The sequence below is a fragment of the Rhinoderma darwinii genome, chromosome 3 (genome assembly GCF_050947455.1).
Source record: "Rhinoderma darwinii isolate aRhiDar2 chromosome 3, aRhiDar2.hap1, whole genome shotgun sequence".
In the NCBI taxonomy this organism is placed as follows: domain Eukaryota; kingdom Metazoa; phylum Chordata; class Amphibia; order Anura; family Rhinodermatidae; genus Rhinoderma; species Rhinoderma darwinii.
In genome coordinates, this window is record NC_134689.1 from 102,991,021 (window position 1) to 103,014,830 (window position 23,810).

At 40.5% G+C, this 23,810-nt stretch overlaps 1 protein-coding gene and 1 long non-coding RNA gene across 2 annotated transcripts in view; one reads left to right on the plus strand and one right to left on the minus strand.

The window, feature by feature from the left end:
* Positions 1 to 1,821: 1,821 nt before the first annotated feature.
* Positions 1,822 to 23,810, plus strand: part of DPYSL3 (dihydropyrimidinase like 3) — a 156,077-nt gene continuing 134,088 nt past the window's right edge. The window contains exon 1 of the mRNA XM_075856518.1: positions 1,822 to 2,273. Coding sequence (XP_075712633.1) covers positions 1,953 to 2,273 — 321 coding nt within the window. The 5' untranslated portion in view covers positions 1,822 to 1,952. The remainder of the gene's footprint in view (positions 2,274 to 23,810) is intronic.
* The window catches only part of LOC142749019 (uncharacterized), a 101,621-nt gene continuing 90,752 nt past the window's right edge, over positions 12,942 to 23,810 (minus strand). Inside the window, exon 3 of the long non-coding RNA XR_012882356.1 lies at positions 12,942 to 13,205. This is a non-coding gene — a long non-coding RNA (uncharacterized LOC142749019). The remainder of the gene's footprint in view (positions 13,206 to 23,810) is intronic.

A 23,810-nucleotide genomic window follows, 5' to 3' on the forward strand; every position in this document is an offset into this window, starting at 1 on the left:
GATTGTCTATTGCTTGTGGACTGAGCAGAAACGTCTGTAAGACTACAGGTCGGACCGTGTTTCTCGGTGCTGTTTGAGCGGTGAAAAACTTTATACACTTTGTGTCAGAGACACACAAGACCCGCTCTTTGCCGAGCCGCCAGTTCAGCTGAACTGACTAAATCAGCTGAGAGAGAACAATACAGCGTCTGTGTATACAGGATACATAAAGGCTGTATCCTAAAAAGTAAAAGACATTTTTAATAAAAGCAAATGGAAAAAAGTGCTTAAAAACACAAAACACGTTGATTTAATGAAAAAATAATAATATTCAAAGCCTTTAAAGTGGACTTCTGCTTTTGTGGACTTTACAAGATCATGCCGTATATAAACCTGTATGTCCAATTCTCTGGGTATGTGCAGGCTGGGTGAATCAGGGAGGTTTCACTCGTTTTTGGTGGATGAAATCTAAAGTTTATGTTGGCATGTTGACTTGTTGATTTTGCCAATCAGTGCAATAGACATTGTTATGTTGCATTACATCCAGTATCCAGATCATGCCTGGCAGACAGAACGCAACAATCCGTTTAGTCAGTGTTAGGCCAAATATATTGTTTTATTCTATTGCCAAGAATTAAAGGAAATATTATCCAAAACATACATTTATATCTGCAGTTAATCAGACCCGTGAAATATTTTTGCGCTTTTATTATTGTGATTGGGTTTTCCTTTCATTTTCCCGCCATTTGATCCCCATCCAAGTGGGTACTTATGGTTTGGCCACAGTGGTATAAGCAAGTGTGAAGTGGGCACTGTACATAGATAGATGGATGAACCCTTTCACAGTTGTGCGGAGGGCTCCACATAGTCTATATTCAGCAATAATTTATTCTGGTAGCATAACTTATGGACAAGAATGGTGAAATGCCGGCTGGCCCTCAAATCTCTTACCAGTTGTTGTGACCACAAAGTTCAACAATAGAGTGGAAAATGACACAACATGGCATCTTTCGTAGATAAAAAAACATGCAACGCTCTTCTTCCACTCAACAGAACCCCTTGTAAGTCTATAGGTCCATCGGGCATGGGTGGTAGATCGTACAACGGATCCGAAACTGCGCTGTGGTTTCTGTTATAAACCGAAGATGTAAACATATCCCCCCCCTCACCTCTGAGGGTACATCTTACAGTAGAGATGAGCACCCTCAGCCTTTGCGCCCATAGAAGCTGCAATGCCTGCGCCACGGGTAGTTACGCTCATGCCCACCAGAATATTATTGAAATGCAATTACATTTAATCCAATTCCTAATATGTAAGAGATATAAATACGTGTCCATACTGTTATTCTTACACATTGGAGCATCGGTGGAGATTTATCCATACTGTCGTATTTACGAGTTGGCAAAAATTGTGTCAATGTGTTACACATGGCATAATATAGTTGGCACAACTCGCTAGGCATGTTAGACATATTTTTAATCCGTATTTTACCTCATGAAAAAAATGGCGCACCTTTTTAATGAATTTTGTGTTTATAGAACTGTACAACAGTGTGAAATAGTAGTGAAGTATATATATATATATATATATATATATATATATATATATATATATATATATATATATATTTATGAAACATACATGTCATTTAGATAACAATATAATAATGTACAGTATTACATGCAGCATACGGAGCATGTGTATGATTATTTAATGTGCTCCAGGCAATGCCAGAACAAGCAAACAGCAAAAAGGAAAGAAAATACAGACTATTCCTGTCATGGTTAGCGCAGGATACAATATTACCAGTGACCGGTGACCTCGACACAACGAGCACCGGGAGTCTGTGTATTCGTGTCACTGAGCGCACATCAGGCTCATTAGCGCCACCTCTGGCCCAACGCCGCAGCTGTTCTCCTCCTGTCCCTGCTCGCAGGACTGTGCTCGACTCCAGATCCGCTCTGTCTCAGCCATGGCATCAGGCAACAGGGGATGGGACAAGGAAGACGACCTGCCGGCGTATCTAGCTCGCCCGGGCACGGCAGACCAGGTTCCCCGGGTGAAGTACGGGGGCATGTTCTGCAATGTGGAGGGCGCATATGAGAGTAAGACCATAGACTTTGACTGCCTCAGTGTGGGGCAGAGAGGAGGTAGGAAGAGCAACTCTGCCTTTCAAGGGGCAAACACCCCGACTCCGGAGAAGACAACGGGCAACAAAGAAGTGGAGAACCACGGAGTGGAGATTAAGACTTCTGCGGGGAAGGAGCTGCTGCAGAACCTCAGCGAGGACAAGGTAAGAAGTGACTCAAAACCCGCTGCGCAATGCACTGTCTATGAGGTGAACTGCCCGGGATTATTCCCTATCTAGTTAATAGGGGTCAGACCAGCTCAGTCTACATAGAACAATACACGTTATGTGTAATTCTGTGCCCCCCCTACACTGTTCTATGAAAGTTCTATTTCTGTGTGTTCTAAGGTCTGTGCTGGAAGCTGAACTTTTATTGCAAAGTCTTCCATACTACTCTGTATAAAGGGAAACTCCACTTAAGACGTGCCAGGAAATATCACAGGGACCCCAATAATGCTCAGACTGGAGGAGCAATATCTCTCATTAACGTTCCTGAACCCCTTTGGCGCATGTCAGTTATGGGGAACTTTCAATGAGATACAGAGATGCGGCCATTTGCCAGGTGCGGTGGTCCCTTTGATCCCAGCATCCGGTGGTCCCAGACACGTGTACCCTAACATTTTTATCTGACCCTTTTAAGTAGCCCATACACAAAAAATGACATTCTGATGGAATGTTTCAGACTAATGGGGTCCGTCGGAGCTTTCCATTAGGGTAACCCATGAATGGAATCCAAACTGAAACAAACATTCATTGATTTCAATGGTGACGGATCCGGTGCAAATGGTTTCCGTTTGTCACCGTTGTTTAAGGGTTCAGTCGTTTCGGCGGAATCAATACCGTAGTCGACTGCGGAAAATCGGAAGCAGAACACCTCCTAACTTCTGCCCATTGATTTCAATGGGAAAAACGTCGTTCTGTTTTGACGGACCATTTATTTTACGCGGCCGTTTTGACTCTATTGAAAACAGCTCCAAAAACGGCCGTAGAAGAAGCAGCGAAAAACACGAGTGGCTTAAAAAACGTCTGAAAATCAGAAGTTGTTTTCCCTTGAAAACAGCTCCATATTTTCAGGCGTTTTTTGCTAAGCGTGTGAACATAGCCTTACTATCATTTGCCACAACTTCTGACATGTTAGTTACTCAGTGTCATGTCCCGTCGGCTTCACTTGGAACATATGAAGACCAGCTATAGACTGTAATGCGAAATTATCAGCAGCAAATCCATGCCATGGGAACAGACCCTTAAAGTGCATTGAAAAAATTGAGATGGCCTCTTCAGATCAGTCGGACTGTGTAGTCTGGACTATCCCCTCACAGTTGTTAAAAAACAATAAATACCTGTGAGGGGGCGGTCCAGACTACACAGCTACACTGATCTGCAACCACCTACGGATTTTTTATTTTAACACATAGCAGGAGACAATGCAATTTATAAATAGTTAACTATAAAGCCTCATGCACATAGTCATATTAGGTAGGCATACAGAAGTTTTTTTGCTGTTGGCATCCTCAGTTGGATGCTGTATGAAGGAGCTTTTTAATGTATGTAGTTCTTTACATATTGGCACCGATGGTGCTCATACGGCAGCACATGAAGGTTGTATGTCTCCATAGTAGGGGGTCTGAAGCCTCTGTGCACTCCTGTATAGGCGTAACTGAGGTCGTATAGCTCACTAGTGTGGAGCTGCACGACCCCTGTGCCCTGTAGTATAGTCCCTGCTGTCACCTACCGTATGTACAGAGCTTTTCTCCCCTAGAAGCACAAAATAATGTGAGAGGCTCTTCAAACTGTTCTCCTTTACTCATGTATCAAATGTGGTCAACACAATGGACAGGCATGGATTTCAGTTAGGAGGTAGTCATGTGTGTTGCATTTTCATGATGACTATTCACGGTCAGAAAGCTGTACTGCAAATGCACAAAACCGATGCTAGGCTTCCTCCATCCATCATACATCTGCTGTGCTCCCCAGTGGTCAGTAGTTATAACTGCTCGCATCTGATGTCCATACACAGGAAAAACAGGTTGTCCATGTGACTTGTAGGAAATTCACCTGCACTATCCTTAGGGTATGTGCACACGTAGTGTTTTCAGACGTTTTTCGGGACGCAAACGTCCCAAAAAAACGGCTGAAAAATCAGAAGCAAAATGCAGACAAACATCTGGCCATTGATTTCAATGGGAAATACGGCGTTGTATTTTTTTTACGCCTCGTTTTCCAAAAACGGGATGTAAAAAGACGCACGCGAAAAAAAGTGCATGTCACTTTTTGGGACGTTTTTGGAGCCGGTTTTCATTGACCAAAAACGGCCGTGAAAAACGCGAGTTGCTAAAAAAACGTCTGAAAGTCAGGAGCTGTTTTGCCTTAAAAACAGCTCCGTATTTTCAGACGTTTTTGAGTTTGCGTGTGAACATACCCTTAGAAGACGGCTGATCAAGTTGTATTTTAACACAAATATTTCGAGACAATTCTCCACTCATTTTTAGTAACCTATTCTCACTATGACTAATTGTTCATTACTGGTCTGGCGGGCTCATAAGTGTATGTTCACACGGCTTATTTTCATCCGTTTTTCGGGCCGTAAACACCACGAAAAAGAAGTGTAGGTCACTTCTTGGCAAGTTTTTGGAGCTGTTTTTCATAGACTATTGAAAACAGCTCCAAAAACGGCCGTAAAAAAATCAGCGAAAATCGCGAGTGGCTTAAAAAACGTCTGAAAATAAAGTGCTGTTTTTCCGTTTTTGACTCAGCGTGTGAACATACCCTAAGGGTATGTTCACACAGCGTTTTAGGCCGTTTTCTCGTCCGTAAACACCTGAAAAATGTCCGAAAAATCGTAAGCAGTAGGCCTACAAATGGCCATTGATTTCAATGGGAAAAACGGCGTTGTGTTCCGACGGCCGTTTTTTTACGGAGCCGTTTTTAAAAACGGCCGCGTAAAAAAACGCCCACGAAAAAGAAGTGCAGGTCACTTCGGTGGATGTTTTTGGAGCCGTTTTTCATAGACTCTATTGTGAGAAACGCCGCGAAAATCGTGAGTTGCTTAAAAAACTTCTGAAAATCAGGAGCTGTTTTCCCTTGAAAAAAAGCTCAGTATTTTCAGACGTTTTTGACTCAGCGTGTGAACATACCCTAACAGGCATCCAAGTAACAGCCCATGTTCATCACCTAAGGCCCCATTCACATCGCGTTTGTGCCATCTGCAGAGCGTAAACGTTTTTAAACACTAAAAAAGTATTGAAACGTATAGCTCGACGTATCCATAGACTATAATGGGTCCAACGTAGACCAAAATAGCATCCGTTTGGTCTATGTTTGTCATGGTTTACGTTGTGATACTGTGTTTTGAAAATACTGAAAAGCATAGTCTGCTACGCAGTTCTGTACTTCAAAAAAAGGTATACACGACGCAACTTTTTTTGCCATTGATCTCAATAGACGACTTATGCAAACGGAATGCTATAAGTTTGTATCCATTTACATACAGTAAATCTATCCGTTTTGTTTTTTTTTCTATCAGTGTTCACTTTAAAAAAAAAAAAAAAAGTATACTTTAGGTAAAAAATGGACAGAAACGTATACCGACGTAAGATTATACGCTAGACGTACACGCTATAAAAAACACAGACGTAAAAAGAAAATGGTACACGTTAGTATACGTTTTCAATGGTCCACGATTTTATAAATTTATGGAAACACCACTGTATTTTGGAAAAGATGATATTTGGGGAAGAACTAGGATTGACTGGGCCAAATTAAAACTGTCATCACTTGTTGTCTATGATCTTTGTCATCAGTTAAGATGAACCATCTGGGTCATTATCCATTTGATGAATTCATCATAGGTTGTTTATTGTTCTGTTGCTTTCTCTCCTCTAGGATAGTAGTTACGCTATCAACGTAGCTTGTATGCTACGTTGCTTCCGTAACTGCCATTCACTACTATGGGAGTAACGAAAACAGCCTTACTCAGCAAGTTATGCTGTTTCCATAACTCCCGACCATGTAATCAGGAAGTGGCTGGGAGTCAGAGTGAGCACAAAAATCTAGAATGGGGATAAGGGGGTCCCGTTCTAGAGATAGGAGCTGTTCCCAGAGGTGGGACCCGCATCTATCCGATAATTATGACATATCCTGTGGATATGTCATAAATGTCCTTCATGGGAAAACCCCTTTAACATACACTAAGAGGGTATATGACAATGATCATCACATTCTTGTAAATTTATATCTTGAGCTTATATTTAGCCAAGGAGCAACTATTATCCCAGTGGTCCTTTTATTATCTTATAAATAAGTGGTGTTATTTGACTGATAATATAACACGTTGTATGGCAGGTACACACATTCGGCAAAGTTTGTGCTCTCTACTACATATACAATCCAATGATAATCTGTTGATAGGAAAGGTTATCATAATGGCGATTATAACGTGGGTGGTAATTGTATCGTTTTAAAGTGTAATATTGAATTGTTTTACCTAATCCAATGATTTTGAATACAGGAGCAGGTTTCTACTACAGAGCACATGTTAAAGCCCCTGAACCATGATGTTCAGTGATCCAAACTATTCCCAGTTCTCATCGTAGGTGCCAATGTGTTTTCCATGCTGCCAGTGCTAACTTTTCAACAAGTCTTTTTTATTCTATTCTCCATTTCCCAGTTAAGTACAATAAACTGTTTCTAATAAAGAGTTTCTTGGTGGGACCTTTATGATGAGGCTCCAAGTGGCATTTGGCCAGTGTTACAATAAAATTAGACATTGTGTAAAATGTTTCCTTATTAGGGGCTTCAGTTTTTTATCCACTATATAAATGAGAGATACTGTAACAATGTAAAAAATACAGTTTATGGCATCTGTATTCCGTTCATGTAAAATGCAGAGGGTCTGTGGCAAAGCAAGGTAGAGCTTAACAGCTAGATAGGCAAAACCATTTACATAGTTACATTATTTGAATCAACTAGTAAAAAGATTACAGATGTAGCAGAGCTGATTTTGCCTTTCGTGAAGCTATACTATGTGTGTATCATAGCAACTTACTAAATTAATCCTGCAGCCCTATGGAAAACCCACATATCACATCAAGATATCGCCATGATTGGGCCCATTGACATTCAGCTCTACTGCTTGACAAACTGAGTTGCGCCAGATTAGTATATCATGTCTGATATTTTCCCTAACAAATCACAGGATTTCAGTGGATCATATTTTTTATGTTGATTGAATGTTTTAGTACCATGTTTGCAGCATTGAATATTGAATATTGAAAAATTGTCCATTCTGCTATCATCACCAAACGATTTCCATGAGAAGCAGAAGCCAACAACAAATAAATAACTATTGTTGTAGAATAAGAAGCATAGTCAACACTCATAGTCATAAGTCATATCTACTGTAATTTGTATTAAAAAACATAATAATAAATGATCTATAGACTAGGGTGTGTTCACATCAGGGTTGGGATTCCGTTCATGGGTTCCGGTCAAACAATAGTCGACTACGCTATTGTTTCCACAAGAAAAACGGAAACCTTGCAGAACGGAAACCAACTGCAACGGAAGCTTTACCATTGAAATCAATGGTAATGCAAATAGAAGCGATGGTTTCCGTTTGGCTTTCCGTTCATCAGTTCCTCCGATGGAAAGGTCGAACGGAACCCATGGACAGGAGCCTGACACTAGTGTGAGCCGGCCCTTACTAACATAAGCTACAAGGATATGCATAAGGGGACCAAATGATGTATTATGGACTGAAGGGTAGCCACAAGGAGACCAAATGTTTATAAATTTGGCGTGTGTATCACTGAGGATACTTGTGAGTTCCTCATTTAAAAGAAAACCTTCTAGTCTCACTTTCCGAAATGAAGCTGAGATTTTTTTCCACGCACAGGCAAAAGTTTGCTTGTCAGCTAAAAATATGAATTATGGTATGTTCACACGTAGCGTATTTGCTGCAGATTTTCTATCCGGAGTTGTGGGTGGAAAAGTGGATGAGATTTTAGCAAAATCTCATCCACAGAATACGTGCAGAAATTGACCTGCAATGTGGATTATAAATGTGCAGCATGTAAATTTATTCTGCAGATTCGCTGCGCATTTGTTGCAGAATTTCATCCTTGAGTTCAATAGGGAGGTCAAATTCCGCAGCAAATGCCATTTTTGGCAGAATTTTCTGTAATCACGCTGCAAATTCTAAAATTTTAAAAACAAAAATAAAGTCAAAACTTCTCCCATCGCTGCCATAGCAATGCATCCCTGCTCTTTCAGGTGCTCTCTTTCTATGCTGCCCCCTGTGATGACATTTCATCACATGTGACCCCTGCAGCCAATCACATGCTGATACGCTATCACAGGAGGGTGATTGGACACAGAGCATCTGGAAGAGCAGGGGCACGTTACTATGGCAACGCTAGAATTAAGTCTATTTTTTATGGCGGCCTTTATCCGCAGCGGTAAATATGGCAGAATATAAATTAAAACACCAAATTAAAGCACCATTCTTACCTGCTTGTTCTGGGTTGGATACGCTGCGGTGTATTCGACCCGTGTGAACATACCCTCACATTCGTTTCAATTGAGTAGAGGAGGATTGATAATAATTACTTTATTTTTTGTAGTTTAGACTTTAAATCTTGCAGCAGCCAGTTGTTATATATTAATAAATATGCTGCAGGTTTTTTGGATGTAGAAGAAAGTGTAAAAGGGCCTGCGCCTTGTCATTGGCGGAATTTATTAACTTTTCTGCACCAGTTGCTTGGTGTAGAGAAGTCACAAAAGTCACAATTTGTAAGAAAAATGTTGACTTTTGTACTGAATTTTTTTTTAAAAAATGGGCGGAGCTTGGCGGAAGGAAGCAGGGCAAACCACAGCTGAACAAATGTACTATAATTTGTTATATTTAACACATAGCTGGTGTCGATTTTACTTTCAGGCGCACGGACAGCTAGAGATGTGCCTAATTTATTAGGAGGTCTTACTCTATGAATATGAATCCTAATAAATCTCCCCATTCACTTTTGAACAAATCTAGAAAAATAGGCCAGAAGGAGCTGAAACGTGATCCCTTTTTTTATGGTTTATGCTCAGTTTTTTTTAAGTATTTTTGATTTGCATCGGCCCTCTCTTTTTGGATGCCACGTGATTACTATGGGCTTTCATGTTGCATGCATTTTTGAATACATCCACTATCTTTATTAGGATATTTTCTAAATGGCGGACACTCATGAGAAAGCATTCAAGCTAACCTTGTATAATGTACGTTCAAATAACAGCATCTGCTGAGACACAACAGAGACAATATAGTATTTATATGTTACAGAATGCTGCTACTCTAACTTTCTAATATTTATCTCACCAGAAACACAAGAGCAAGCTAAGGAATAATTTGCACTAATAAATCTACTTGACTTGTCTTGCCCATCAAAGTAGGATTCTGGACACATGTGCCAGAACTTCTGAGGTGACAGAACTTTGTCAGGTGCTTGCCTATGATTAAAGAGTTAAGTTTAAAAAGGAAATTCTGGTGTACAGTCCAGTGATCCTTTGGACTGTTTCCTACAGTCCTGCCCTGGACATCGTTCTAGTGACTAAGTGTCATGTCCGTGGCTGCGGGCCGTCGGCTCCAATCTCCCCCTGACAGCCGCAGCCACGAGTCGGCAAGCGCTGGCCCCAGCCTCCTCCTCAGGAGATGCCAGCTCTCGTTTCCACTCACATCAGCCGGACCCCGTAGGGTGCGCTCGTGCCCGCTCTTAAAGGGGCAGTGTGCGCACCAGACTTTGATGAACATCAGGCCGTGAGTACCCTGGACTATAAGAGGGGTCCAGCCCCCTGCTTTGATGCCTGAGCGTTGTTGTGTTTCCCTAGTTTGTCTATGCAATGGTCTCCTAGTCTGTTCCTGTTCCCTGCATTCCATACTATCCTGTTCGAGTACTTGCTGAGCTAAAGTCGTGCCATGCTGTATAGCACGCCTGACCTGCTTCACCTCACCTGACGTCTACCTGCTGCCAAGTCCCAGCCGAGCCTGCCTTGCTACTGTCCGAGCTGCCACACGTACCTATACGAACTATAGACATTAACCTGCGCCCTGTTGGCCAGCTGCCATACCGCCAAGGCGGTGCGGCCCAGTGGGTCCACAGACCCTTCGTGACGCTAAGTAGGAAGGATCTTTACATTCCTGTTTAGGTTTGTCTTGGTATTGACCCATTACTGACCTGGCTTCATTTCTGCCCATCTGCTTTGTCCAACTACAATTCTGCCTGATGAATCTACTGTGCTTCTGGTCTCTCAATTTTTACTATTGGAGACTTTTCTAGGAATTGTGACCAGAGGATTCTCTGTGGAAAAAAAAGCACCCCTTCTAAGGATGAAGAACAAATAATAAATGTAGCTTTGGCACCCGCCAAAATCTTGGGTCCCGAAATTCTAGGAAGGCCTCCCAGACAGTTTTCTTTGGAGCATTACTACCAAATGACATTATATGGATCAATTGTAAAGGGTTTGCCAGACACAGGTTCTGTGTCGACGCCCGGGGTTAATCAGCCCTCATCAGCTCCAAGGTCTGCTAGAGTGACGCGATCTGTTACCACTCAGGCTTGCAGGCTGAGGAGAGGGAGAACCTATCACAGCCTGGCTTGACGGTTCTAGCTCCCGCCCTTGGTCTATTTACACCCTCACTTGCAGCATGCTCCTTGCCTGTGATTGTCTGGTTTCCTGGTTCTGCGATTCCTGCTATTCACCCGATTGACCACTGTTACTTATTGACCCTGACTTGCCTGACTATTCTCCTGCTCTGTTTCTTGTATTACGTACTCCCCTGGTTTGATTCGGCTCGTTCACCACTGCCTGTTGCTCACGGTGTCTCCGTGGGCAACTGCCCCTACCCCCCCTTGCTTCGGTGTGCCCTTGTCTTGTGTTGTCTGTCTTGCACTTACTGAGCGTAGGGACTGTCGCCTAGTTGTACGCCGTCACTTAGGACGGGCCGTGCAAGTAGGCAGGGGCTGAGTTGTGGGTAGATTAGGGCTCACCTGTCTGTCTCCCTACCCCGATTCATTACATCAATGCAGTCATCTGTATAAATATATAATCCCTCTACTGGATTCTGTAAATAGGCAAAACATGGCAATATTTCCTAGCATCCTCTCAGGAGAGAAAACCATCCACTGATGGACAAAAAATGGACATCTGATCGACAAAAGATGATTTTAACAAACTTTACAATTAAATTAAAGGGCAACAAAAGGATTTTTTTCCTTTTATGGCACTAATTATTTCTCTGCACCATTGATATTGACGTCAGTTTTGACTAGAGTACCTCTTTTAATAGCAGAATCCTATGCAGAAAAAAACAAAAAACAGTTTTCAATAACTCCAAAGTTTTACTCTGTCCAGATAAATATGTAAAAATAAGTTAAATAAAAAAAGTTTCTCTGTTATTTTTGTTTTTGTAAAAAAATTAAAAAAGGCTACAACCTGAACAATGGGTGATACTAATGAGAAACTCTAGCAGGATGTTCCCTGCCGGTCTTTCCAGTCTTTTTCCATACTATCATATAGCCATGCCATGTGGACTGGCAGATATGAATAATAATAAACATCACCAGTCTTTTAGTAGTGATGTGAGTGACACTGGCAAATCTGGATAGCATGGAGATCCAGCTTTACCTTCTCTCAGTAGCGAACGTCACTAAGTAATTACCCCATTTCCTAAACTATATTCGCTGCTCTACTCAATGATTAGTCAGGTAGACGAGGAATTGCGCAGGTCTCTTTCATGGGGGCTTGGAACTGTATGGACGTAGCTATAGAAGGCACAATCACAACAGTTGCTGTGTACATGATACCACTGCACATAAAAACAGAAAAATGGAGACAGAACTGTAAAAGTGGTATGTATTAGCCAGCAGAATTGTTGACTCATTGACAGCTAATGAATCATTTAATAAGAAAAACCTGGAGAACTTGTCGTTAGCTTTTGCTGTTTGAGAAGAAAAAAAAAATATTTTAGACCCTTTCTTTTTGGCAGGATAGTGGTATGTATGGAATATTTCAAATGCATTCTCACACTCTTCTCCTTAAACTTTTTTCCTCATTTTCTGTATATTTCATGTGTCATCAATTTCATGACTCCAATTGATTCAGTTGTCATCACTTAAACATGAAAGAAAAATTGTAGTATATAATAACAAAGCAGGTTTCCACGTCTGGCTTACATCAGTGTGTAATACTATATAAGAAGGAATTGTTCTGAAACTTGTACACAAGTCCACACTTTTCAAATGCAAATAATCCTCACGACATGTAAATGGTTATTTGCATATCCATTGGTTATTTGACAGTCCTGGACTAGACAGAGTCCCCTTGGGGTAGAAAGCAGTGGAAAATAAATGTCCGGTCAGTGGATAGTCCTAAATTATTTCTATTCTCTGTGCATTTGCAGGCAGTTTATCTGAATCGTGAGTTTTGGCTTAGCAGAAGAGTATGGAAAGCAGAGCTTTGTCTGGGCTACTTCTCATGACCTGCAGTCATTTTGTATTCTTTCTTCATCCTTGATTCTTCCATGATACATTAGGCAATTGTTCCAATATTTAGATGCAAATCTAAAGATACCCTTGAATGGGGAACAAATTGTTCCTGTTCCAGATAAACATTGTCAATGAGTGACATGGTAACTGCAGGCATGGAGCTATCACGTTAATATTAATATTATTTGAAGGAGTTTTGCATGGCTTTGGTTAATTAACATTAATACAAGACTCGGCACTCAGCTTCTTGTTGAAAAAACTTTTTTTACATTTTTTATTTTGCAATTCACAATATATATAAAAACGGCACCTTGTGACCCAGACCGTTCCAAGCATGCAGCGTCATCACGTATGTTAGTCATGTGATACGTAATGACGTGTATGGGGCTATCGTAGACCAATATGTCTAAATACGCCGACTAGTGTTAAACGTATCCTGTGATACATTTAGATAACCATTGCATTAATAAAGGCCGTGTGTAGATAAACCTAAATATTTCTCGACACCAAAACCACAATTCGGTAAGATGTAGAGGGCATCTTCTTAGATTCACAGGGATGAGTCCTATTGTACCTGGTAATCAAAGAAAGTATACATTACTGAAATGGTCATAGTCACTGGCAATGTGAACCATAAACACAGGAAAACATTGTGGGTACATACACAGTCTTATTCAATAGGATTATTTTGGCAGTAATTTTTTTAGGTTATTAAAAAAAAAATACACCAGCTATTAAAAGAGTCCTTCTGGGAACATGGACATGTAATATTAACCACTGAATATTAAATAGACTTAGGGATTGAAATGTGAAATTGTCTTTTAAAACGCATTCTAGAAATCCAGTGGTGGAAATAATCTGTGTGTAAGGAAAATGATTCATACAATATGCATATGAAAGAGAAGATCTGGTCAGCTGGCATCTTATAAGTCATTCAGATGGTGAATCAAACCCTTCTAGACAGTGCTGTGGTTTGAGGTTACTAATTCTCTTTCCTTGGTAGGATAAATATACAGATCCTCACTGGATATCACTAGCTATCCACAATACAGTTTTATATGGAAAACTAATAAACAGAGCAGCTTTGTTTAAAATGGATAAATATGCACTGAGAATCAAGAAGAAGGTCTTTTTGAATTCCTCGCAGCACAAGTTTTGGTTTACAGTTTGTTACATGACATAAAGTCCTATATTGCCCTACACTGCATAGCATCATAATGGGAAATGATTGCTCCCCTTCCACCTTTACCCAGCATTAGTAGTAATGTAGGAGTTGGTCTACACACATATACACAGCAGTACCAAACTTCAGGTATCCAATTTATCCATGAGTATGTTTTTGGATTCACATACCAAACATGACTAGCATTTATGGGACATAGACTACATTATGAAAGGTACCCGCACCCCAGAACATCACGTTTACATGTGCTGGCTGAATATCTTACTCCAAAACCATGTATGTTTCCCATAAAAGTGGGGCCTCAAATGCTGAAATATCGTGCCAACAACACAGTCACATACTATAGTCACAGTCACTATACAAAGACCAATAATAACACTATACAAGGACCAAATAATACCTCCACACCATGACCATTATATCATTACCACTGAATAATACCACTATACTGTTACTGAATAAAAATCACTATATAAAGACCAATATTACCACTATACAGTGACCAAATAGTGGTAAGGAACGCAGGCTCACTGCAGACCTTATTAATGAATACAGTAAAGGTATATCCAGTGACTCACAGGTGATGTCTTCTCTGATTGTAATCGTACACTTTTCCCGTCTTTTCCATCTGACCCAGACTTCCATGGAGATTACTTCCAGCCACGAGATTTCTTCTGTGTCTGCAGAGTTTGCTGCTTGTCTGCAGAGTTTGGTTTATTTTTTTTTCCACCACCCTCCATACTTTTACTAAACTATACAGACTCCCCATCCTGCTGCTACCCCCAATTTTGTGACTGGTGCTGTACCATCTGCCCCTATTACTGTATCAGCTGTGTTGAACGGTGCCCTACTAAATAATGGTGTCATAGCTGTAGTTACCCTGACATAAAAAGTGCCACACAGACAGCACCCTGAAAAAAAGTGTTTCCCTTTGTGTTCCACAAAGCAATAGCTCTACCTTTTGTACCCCACACACAGAAACAATGCTCACACACATTAACAGTGATCTTCTCAGTGCCCCAAACAGTAATAGTGTATCTCTTAGTGACCCACACAATAATAATGCCCCTTCTGTGTCCCCACATAGTAATAATGCCCACCCTTGTGCCCCTACAAAGTAATAATGCTCTCTTTGTGCCCCCTAGACAGTAATAATGCACCTTTTACAGTAATAATGCCCTCTTTCTATGCTAACAGTGATAATGACCCTCTTTGTGCCCAATACAAAGTAATAATGCCCCTTTGAGTCACTAGAAAATAAAGGTGAGCATTTTTATTGAGTGGGAGCATAAAGGAGGTTGTTATTACTGATTTGGGGCAGAAAGGGTGTTGTATAAATAAATCCCCATTTCTACCCCAAAACAATAATACCAACACACTTTGTGCCCCCACACAACAAAAATGCACACCTTTGTGCCACCTAATAAGAAATAGTGCTCTCTAATGGGAAAATAGTGCCCCCTCATAGTAGAATAGTGTCCCACGTAACAAATAATGCCCCTTCATATCCCCTGTTTTTTCCACAAAATAATACAATTTATAGAAACCTTACACTAATCCCATGATGAGCAGAGCGACGGAGGCCTCTTCTGGACTGTAAAGTAAGGGTCCCGGCCCAAGTGGCGCCATGCAGTTAAAACTGGTGCTCCTCTGGGGAGGCCAAAAAGTCTGTATCCCGGAGGCCCCCTTGGGGATGGTGCCTTGGGCAATTACAGACTTTGTAGTTTGCCCCACCCCCTCCCCTTAGTGTTGGCCCTGCTGTCTCCATTTTAAAAGGGCACTGAGCACTTCTCACTATAATGCTAATGTCTGTCTATATGGAGATTGCATGAAATGGAGATTTCTTAAGTTTATATGCCACAGCAGCTATTTTTTGTTTCTTCATTTTCGTTTTTTCCTCCAATTCTTCCAAAAGCCACAACTTTTTTTTTTTCAGTTCACATAGCCGTACGAGGACTTGTTTTTTGCGGGAAGAGTTGTAGATATTAATGGCACCATATGATGTAATGAGAAACTGAAAAAAAAGTATTGGTGGGGTAGAATGGGAAAAAAAACTGATTCCTGTATTGTTTTTTCGGTTTCGTTTTTATGGCATTTACCATGTGGTAAAATCAACATGTTAACTTTATTCTGCGGGACAAAATGATTAAGTCGATACCAAATTTATATAGTTATTTATTATAATGTACTACTTTTACAAAGAAAAATGCAATTTGTTTTGTGCCGCTGTATTCTGAGATCCATAACTTTTTTATTTTTCCATCATTTACAACCGAGAATCAAGGACACTTCCCTACATGGCAGACACTTAGCATCTCATAAGTATATGACGCGTGAGCGAATCAGTATGGTCACCAACATAAGTATATTTAAACTTGTATTCCCTTTACCTATCTAGTGGTGTTAGTGGTTTGGGGGTATTAGTGGTTTGGGGGTGTCTAACGTGGTGACAGACTCCCTTTAAGTGTTACACACATTTCAATCTATGGGTTATCTGTGTAAAGCAGAAAAGGGCTGGTCCCCTAGAGCAAGAGATGCTCTACGTAACCACTCACCACTTTGGCCAATAGATGAGGATCATGAAGGGAGGATCGACCTCTGTTAACTCAGAATTCCCTAATAGGAAATATAAAAATGGGGTTTCTAAACTGGACACACCCTTTCAAGCAGCTTCGTCAGAATTCATGCTGCCCTGTCGGAGGGCAGCATAAAGTAGTGACAGACAATATCGTTAATACTCAGTCATTTCCAAAAACATACAGGTTATATTTGCCGTGCGCGGCCAGCGCTGCAGGTCTGGAGTTCAATGATATGCATTAAATTTACGCTAACCAACCTCTCCCGCTCTCCAGACGCTGATTGACACATTTCTCTCCATTACTGCGCAAATCCCTTGAACGGCCCTTAAAGGGGTTTTCTCATCAGGGACTTTTATTACATATCCACAGGATATGTCAGATAGATGCAGGTCCCAGCTCTGGGACCCTCACCCATCTCTAGAACGGGGCCCCCTAAACCCCGTTCTACCTCTCTGTGGTCCGACTGACTCGTGTGATTTCCGACCATGAAGAAGGAAACAGCGTAACTCGCTGAGCTACTCTATTTCCGTAACTTCCATAGAACTGAATGGTAGTTATGGAAACAGCGTAGCTATGCTGCTACCGTAACTGCCATTCACTATTATGGTAGTTACGGAAACAGCATAGCTCAGCGACCATATAGTCAGGAAGTGGCCGGGAGGCAGCGGGAGCAGAAAAAGCTAGAACAGTGTTATGGGGGCCCCGTTCTAGAAATAGGAGCGAGCCCCAGCGGTCTATCTGACATTTATGACATATCCTGTGGAAAACCCCTTTAACTAAGATCTAAAAGCAAGCACAGGTTGATTTCATGGCCCAGTTCTTCTATCATGGCTCTTGGAATCGAAGCAACAAAAAAAAAAGAAATAAATAACTGGCCTTCTTAGCCTCAATAATACTGGGTTCCATCAAGTACCTTCACCTTTCAGGTAATTGTGGTGGTAGCTGTATATTCCCAAGATTAGAAAACCAACTTGTTACATCTTGGGAAAGTAATAGTGAAATAACACGTGAAATAAATGTGAATTCGATTTATTGCAATAAAACATGCATGTCTAGAATGTCTTGAACATCAAAGCTCCTTAGAAATATGTAGATAACTTTTTCGTGATTAAAACTTGCGCTCTAAAGATCTGCACTCTCACTGCACTCTGACATCCGCAACTTTTTTTATTTCTACCTATATCTAGCTGTTTAAGGTCTTATTTTTTTGTTGGACGAGTTGTAGATTTTTTTTTAGAATTTTTTTGGGCACATATAATTTAATGTTTAATGTATATGACCATTTTTATAAAGGTAGAATTCTTTAAAAAAAAGTATGTATTTAAATGCTGTTTACCATAATTGACAAAATACATGTATTGTATGGGTCATTACGAGTACAGGGATATCTAATATGTACATGTTTTTTTTATAGTTATATCATTTTTATTTAATAAAAATGATTTATTGAAAAAAAATCATGTTCAATGTATTTGTTTTTCTTTTGCTGTGTTATTTGATTTAATTGGAAACTTTATTTATTTTTAACATTTGTCCCATTAGGAGACTTTTATAGTTTTTTTTTTTCTTTAACTGTGATGTACTGTCATATTTCTATATGACATTACATTACGGCCTATGTGAAAAAAAATGCATAGGCATCTGTAAAGGCCCTTTTACATCGACCGACACTTAGCCGCTGCAGCGAGCGCTGACCAACGAGACATCGTTGATCGGCGCTCGCTTGCTCCTGTCACACGGAGCTATGGATAGGGACGAGCGGTCGTTACTCCATTGCTCGTCCCCATGCATTATCATCATGTCGGCGGCGCGTCTCCCTGTCTACACAGGGACATGTGCTGCCGGCAATAATAATCTTTTACTTTTTTAAAACAATACGATCAGCAGATGCTCGTTCATCTGCTGATCGTTCCCCTGTTTACACAGGGCATTTAGCGGCAACAAGCATTATATTAATGCTCGTCTGCCCGATAATCGTCCTGTGTAAAACCCCCTTTAGTCTTGTCAAGACAACCCCTGTCCATATGCATTATTAGAGTATATTGAGGTCATAGAAGGAAGTCTCCGGCTTAGGACCGATCTCTATGAGCCAGAGCGAAGACCCAGTAAGAGCAACTTCTGACCTGCCATACCCATTGGAATGGAAGGAAAATACATGTTAGAAGTATCTTATAATTTATAACAACCACAGTAGAGTGTATAAATATTGACATTTCACACACATTAAAATAGGACAATGATCAAGCTGAAAACTGTGATGTCTGTCTTATTGTGTGTAACAATATAATGGTAAAATGTGTGGTGTCCAAAACATACTGAACTTTCTCGTTGCATTTCCTGCAGCGGTGGATATTTATGGCCATCTGCAGCTGCCTTAGAGGATAGCACTTGATTTCTCTCATGAGTCTGTTGTATTCTTTATTAGACTCTATTAGCCAAAAAGCACAATATTTTTTGTAGGCGTTATAGTGGACCAGGTTCCATACAGGTTGGCACAGTATGATGACAGTTCTGCTTTAATAAAATGGGGTTGTTTAATTTTGCACAGCCTTTTCTAGGACATGTTCTCATAATAAAGGGATTCCATGCACAGGATCCTAACCTATTTGTAAGAATTGTGATATATTTCTACCGCTATGAGCACCACATTTGATGAGAGATTGCCTGCAGTTTGTGACAAGCTGTCACCACAATATTATAACAACAACTCAAGCATGAAGTCACCCTTTAGTCCCTGCTAGTAACTATTTGTAAAATGCTCCAATATATACTTAAGTACATTCAGCAAAGGTAAATCTACAATTGAAATCCTATATATTCTGCTGTTTTATGTTTTCTTTATAATATTGACAGTTATGGCCATTTATGTACATTCAGAGTCTTCTATATTCCTATACGCCCTAGTGATTTTTTTTGTTATATTACACTTTGTATTATTTTAAAAGCTACCTCAACTATTTTTACTTTGCATTTTTTTGTTACTATAAAAATGTATAATAAAAACTAAAAGGTGTTGCAGAAATTTTCCATTAATCTGAATTGGGTTGTTTGTGCAGCTAGTGCATGGGTTTCTGCAAGTTCCATTCAGATGAATGGAAGTGATTTTCAGTCACAGAAAATTTCTGCAACAAAATCTGCCACGCGTGACTGCCCCTTAAGGGCACGTTCAGACGTGGCAGAATTTTTCTGCTGCAAATGTTGGTGCAGATTTGGGGCAATTAAGCAACGAATCTGCACCAACATTTGCATATTTGACATGTAATTCAGACGTTGCAGAAAACACAGCAGACTTGCCACAGATTTCAGTTTTTGCATTGCAAAGGCTGAAATCCGCAGTGAAATTACGCTTCTTCTCCGCAACAGACAGTGCATACTGAGAACAAATTGAGAAAAAAAGGAGCCACAGCACCACAAGTAATGAAAATGATTACAAAACTTTATTAGTATTTGAACACACAATATTAAATAACACAGATTAAAAATAAGGATCTAAAATACCAGTGTGGTTGATTTAAGAAAAAATGATTTAACCACGAGTGTCCTACGTTTGAGAAATTCAAATGAACATATATGCCCTCAGTGATGACCAGAAGCCAATATTAATATTGCATCATTATAGCGTCTGTATATCAAGTGTAAGATAGTATAGAGATGGCAAGGTATGAGGACACACAGCAAAGAGAGGGTCCTAGTGCCAATAGTGCAAAGTATTTAGAGGAGACGCTAAATAGAGACACAAACCGAGAAACGGCTCAGGTTTCAATTGTAGGTACAAAAAGGGAGAAATATCCCGGCATATATAATACTGTTACGTCAAACAGGGATCTGCCTTAAATGGCAGGTATCAACGTAAGCTTACCCATGGAAATAGAGATGGTCAGACGGCCCACACAGTAAAGCCTGATATGATGGCGCCCCAAATTAATTGGCCGCCATTGCATTAGAGTCGTGCACGCGCCGGGGGGTATTAATTTGCACAAAAACTGTGCTAACCGGCACACAAATCAGCAAACCATAATCCCTGATGATGCATCACATATATTAGAGATACTGAAACGCGTAGGATTAGGATCAATCTATCAGCAAGTGGCTTCAGTGTTGTATACCATAAGGGGAGATCTAGGTCTGGAAATAGCACTTTTCAATAGACCGTCTCTATCTCTGACCACTTGTCTGAGCCTGTCTATATGTGTATTTGGGCTGTAAGAGCCAATTGTAATAATCTATCAATAAAACCTACTGTGAATTTAAGTTTTTTCCACAGATGAATCTGTTACCTTAAAGAGGTATTCCCATTCGCAGTATATGCCATAAAAACCACATCTTGGATCCTCCGCTATCAGGAGAACGGGGATCCACTGACAGATTTGCATGCAGCCACCTTTGCAATGAAGAGTATAAAGAAAGCAACGGTAAGAAATTGACAAATAGGGGGTCAGTGGACCTCCCTTCTCCTGATAGGTGAGGATCTCAGAGGAGGGACCCACACTATTCAGGCATTTATGGCATATCCTATGCATATATAGCATATCCTGTGCATATAACATAAATGTCTATGATGGGAATACCTCTTTAAGAACTGCCAGTACACCTTTTTACAGTGCCTAAGGTAATTAAGGGGTTTGTCCACTCATCTGTTTAGAAACTACAATACACAGCATACCCTAAAAACTGGAAACCATTGGGGTAGGCTAGGAGTTGTAGTTTTCCCAAAAACATGTAGGTTATGCTAGGACTTGTAGTACCTCAGTTCTGCACTGTGTATTTATTTATTACTAGGTTATGCTGGAACTTGTAGTACCTCCGTGCTCCCCTGCATAATTATTCTATTCTAGGTTATGCTGGGACTTGTAGAACCTCAGTGAATTTATTACTCAGTGTTCCAGTTTGTAATTATTTTTTCTAGATTTATTGTAAAAAGTTCTTTAGGTGGACAGATGATTCATTACCAACTCCATTCACTTATGTACGCAGTGCTGATGTCAAATTACAGGCGGGAGCCTTTCTTTTAAAAAATATGGTCCTGCCTCCTGTCAACAGCAATCAAGCTTTTCCTGGAGATAAATTCAAATTCCACATGTCACTCTGGTTCTGTCTACAGATGACTTAATAAAGTTTGTATTCTGGAAATGTGATATACACCTTGATCAACCATAACCCACAAACGTACAAACATATTTCACATTCATCACACAGCATGTGGGCCTGTGTGCTTTCAAATGCCAGGGCTGAATTTCAGTCCCAGTCTGGCCCTGTACATCAGTTAAGCATAGCTGCAGTGTAAAGCAAGGAGAATAGACAGATTAGTAGCCTGAACCAAAACAGTCATTGTTTTTAGATCTGGTTACTTGAACATAAATAAACAGCTAACACTGAAGACCATAAATAACAGTGAGGCGTTACCAATAGGTAATAACTGACACATACTGTCATTTAGCACAACTTTAACAGTTATCTGAATAAAGGTAACACAGTGAATTACAGCAAAGTGTAAGCTTAAAAAGAAAATTGTCAGTTATTCTAGGCGGTAGATGGTTTGTGGTCTATAGTATGTTAATATTTCCAGCTTACATTTAGTAAGTATTTGTGGATATGCTATACATCACTGATCACAAGTCCCATAAAGACAGCTTGAGAACCATCCCCACACATCATTTGTGTCAGTCTTTGGAGAAGATTAATGAAAATGACATCTGTCTGCTCTGTAGGGGATCAGTTTAATTCTTTTGTTCCTATGTAAATGGTCTTAAGTGACTGCTTTTCAGCAGGTCTCTCCAAAGGAAATGCCCATGGCTTTAAATATAAATTTAAGTGTACATTTACTCTGAGGCAAAAACTAAGGATGGGACCTAAGTGTAGAAGTGTCCTATTATAGTGCCCTCAATAATTCATCTTCTATGATCCATCAGAGTTTTCAATGCACTTCTTGTCGTGGTCACAAGGAGATAACATCACTTGCTTGTTGTCTGGCACTAGCACATGAAAAGAGGTCCTGCTTTTTCAAGACTTGGGCAATTCTTCCTAGGCCAGCTGTTCTCTCTAAGTATTAATCTGTTAATCTGCTAATTCTGCTAAATAACATATGTGTTTATTGACATCTAGAAGCATGTGGTGGTTTCTCTATGTCTATTTAAAATGAAAGAAACACTTTTCATGGAAAACTTGAGAGCTAGTTTCCACGTTTTAAGGAACACCATGGCACTCCAGCTGCTACCATGAAGATTAATAGGCATTAATTCAATTCCATCTATTCACAGCTAGACACATGCGCTGAAGTTAAATGGTCAAAAGAAAACGACCCACTCTAGAATTTAAAGAGGTTCTCCGGGACACCATAAATATGACTGAAATAACAGTGCCATCTCCTAATATATCGTCTGTCCCAATATGGCCTCCCCATCTCCTACATGAATGAATTAGATAGACGTGTACATATTACATACTGTAGTTTCCTGTGTATCTATTTATCATCCATGGACAAGACGTAAGTAAACAATCCTCTGAAACCTAAAAAGAAAGTTAGAACATGTCTTGTGCCTGCCGGAATGGTGACAAACGGAAACCATTAGCAATGTTTCCATCACCTTTGATATCAATGGTGATGCAAACGGATGCTAAGGTTTCCATTTGGCTTTCCGTTGAGGGGTTCACCCAACGGAAACCTCCAACGGAACCCCTGAACGGAAAGCCAACGCTGATATGAACAGGCCCTTACTGTAGTAACTGGGGCCTATGTAGTAAACTACATGAGTCTCCCTTACTATAGTAACATCACCTTATACATACCCTCTCCGCTCCAGAATTGGGTCTTCACCTCCGGGTGCAGTGCTGGATCGATGCGTCGTTCAGTGTCAGGATGTTGTATGCGCGACGCACACAACATCCTGATGCTGAATGGCATCAGGACCCAGTACTGCACCCGAAGGGGAAGAGGACCTGATTCAGGAGCAGGGAGGGTAAGTATAAAGAGATATTATGGTAGTAACAGAGGCTTGTGTAGTTTACTACATAGTCCCTAGTTACTACAGTAACTGTGGGCAGACGTAGTCATGGTCCCCCTGGCTTCAGGGCCTGGTCGCAATTGCAACCACTGGAACCCCTAAGGAGACTTACTGTTGGGGCCATGTATCTAAGCCGATCACATGTAATACTGTCTGCTGGGGCCCTGTTTCTAAGCCTGTCATGTGTGACACTGTTTCCTGGGGCCATGTATCTAAGCCTATCAGAAGTGACACTGTCTTCTGGGGTCCTGTATCTAAGCCGTTTATGTGTGACACTGTCTGCTGGGGCCTGTGTCTAATCCTATGATGTGTGATACTGTCTGCTGAGCTGCTGTATCTACGCCTTTCATGTTTGATATTGTCTGCTGAGCCTCTGTATCATATCCTACCATGTGTGATACTGTCTATATACATAT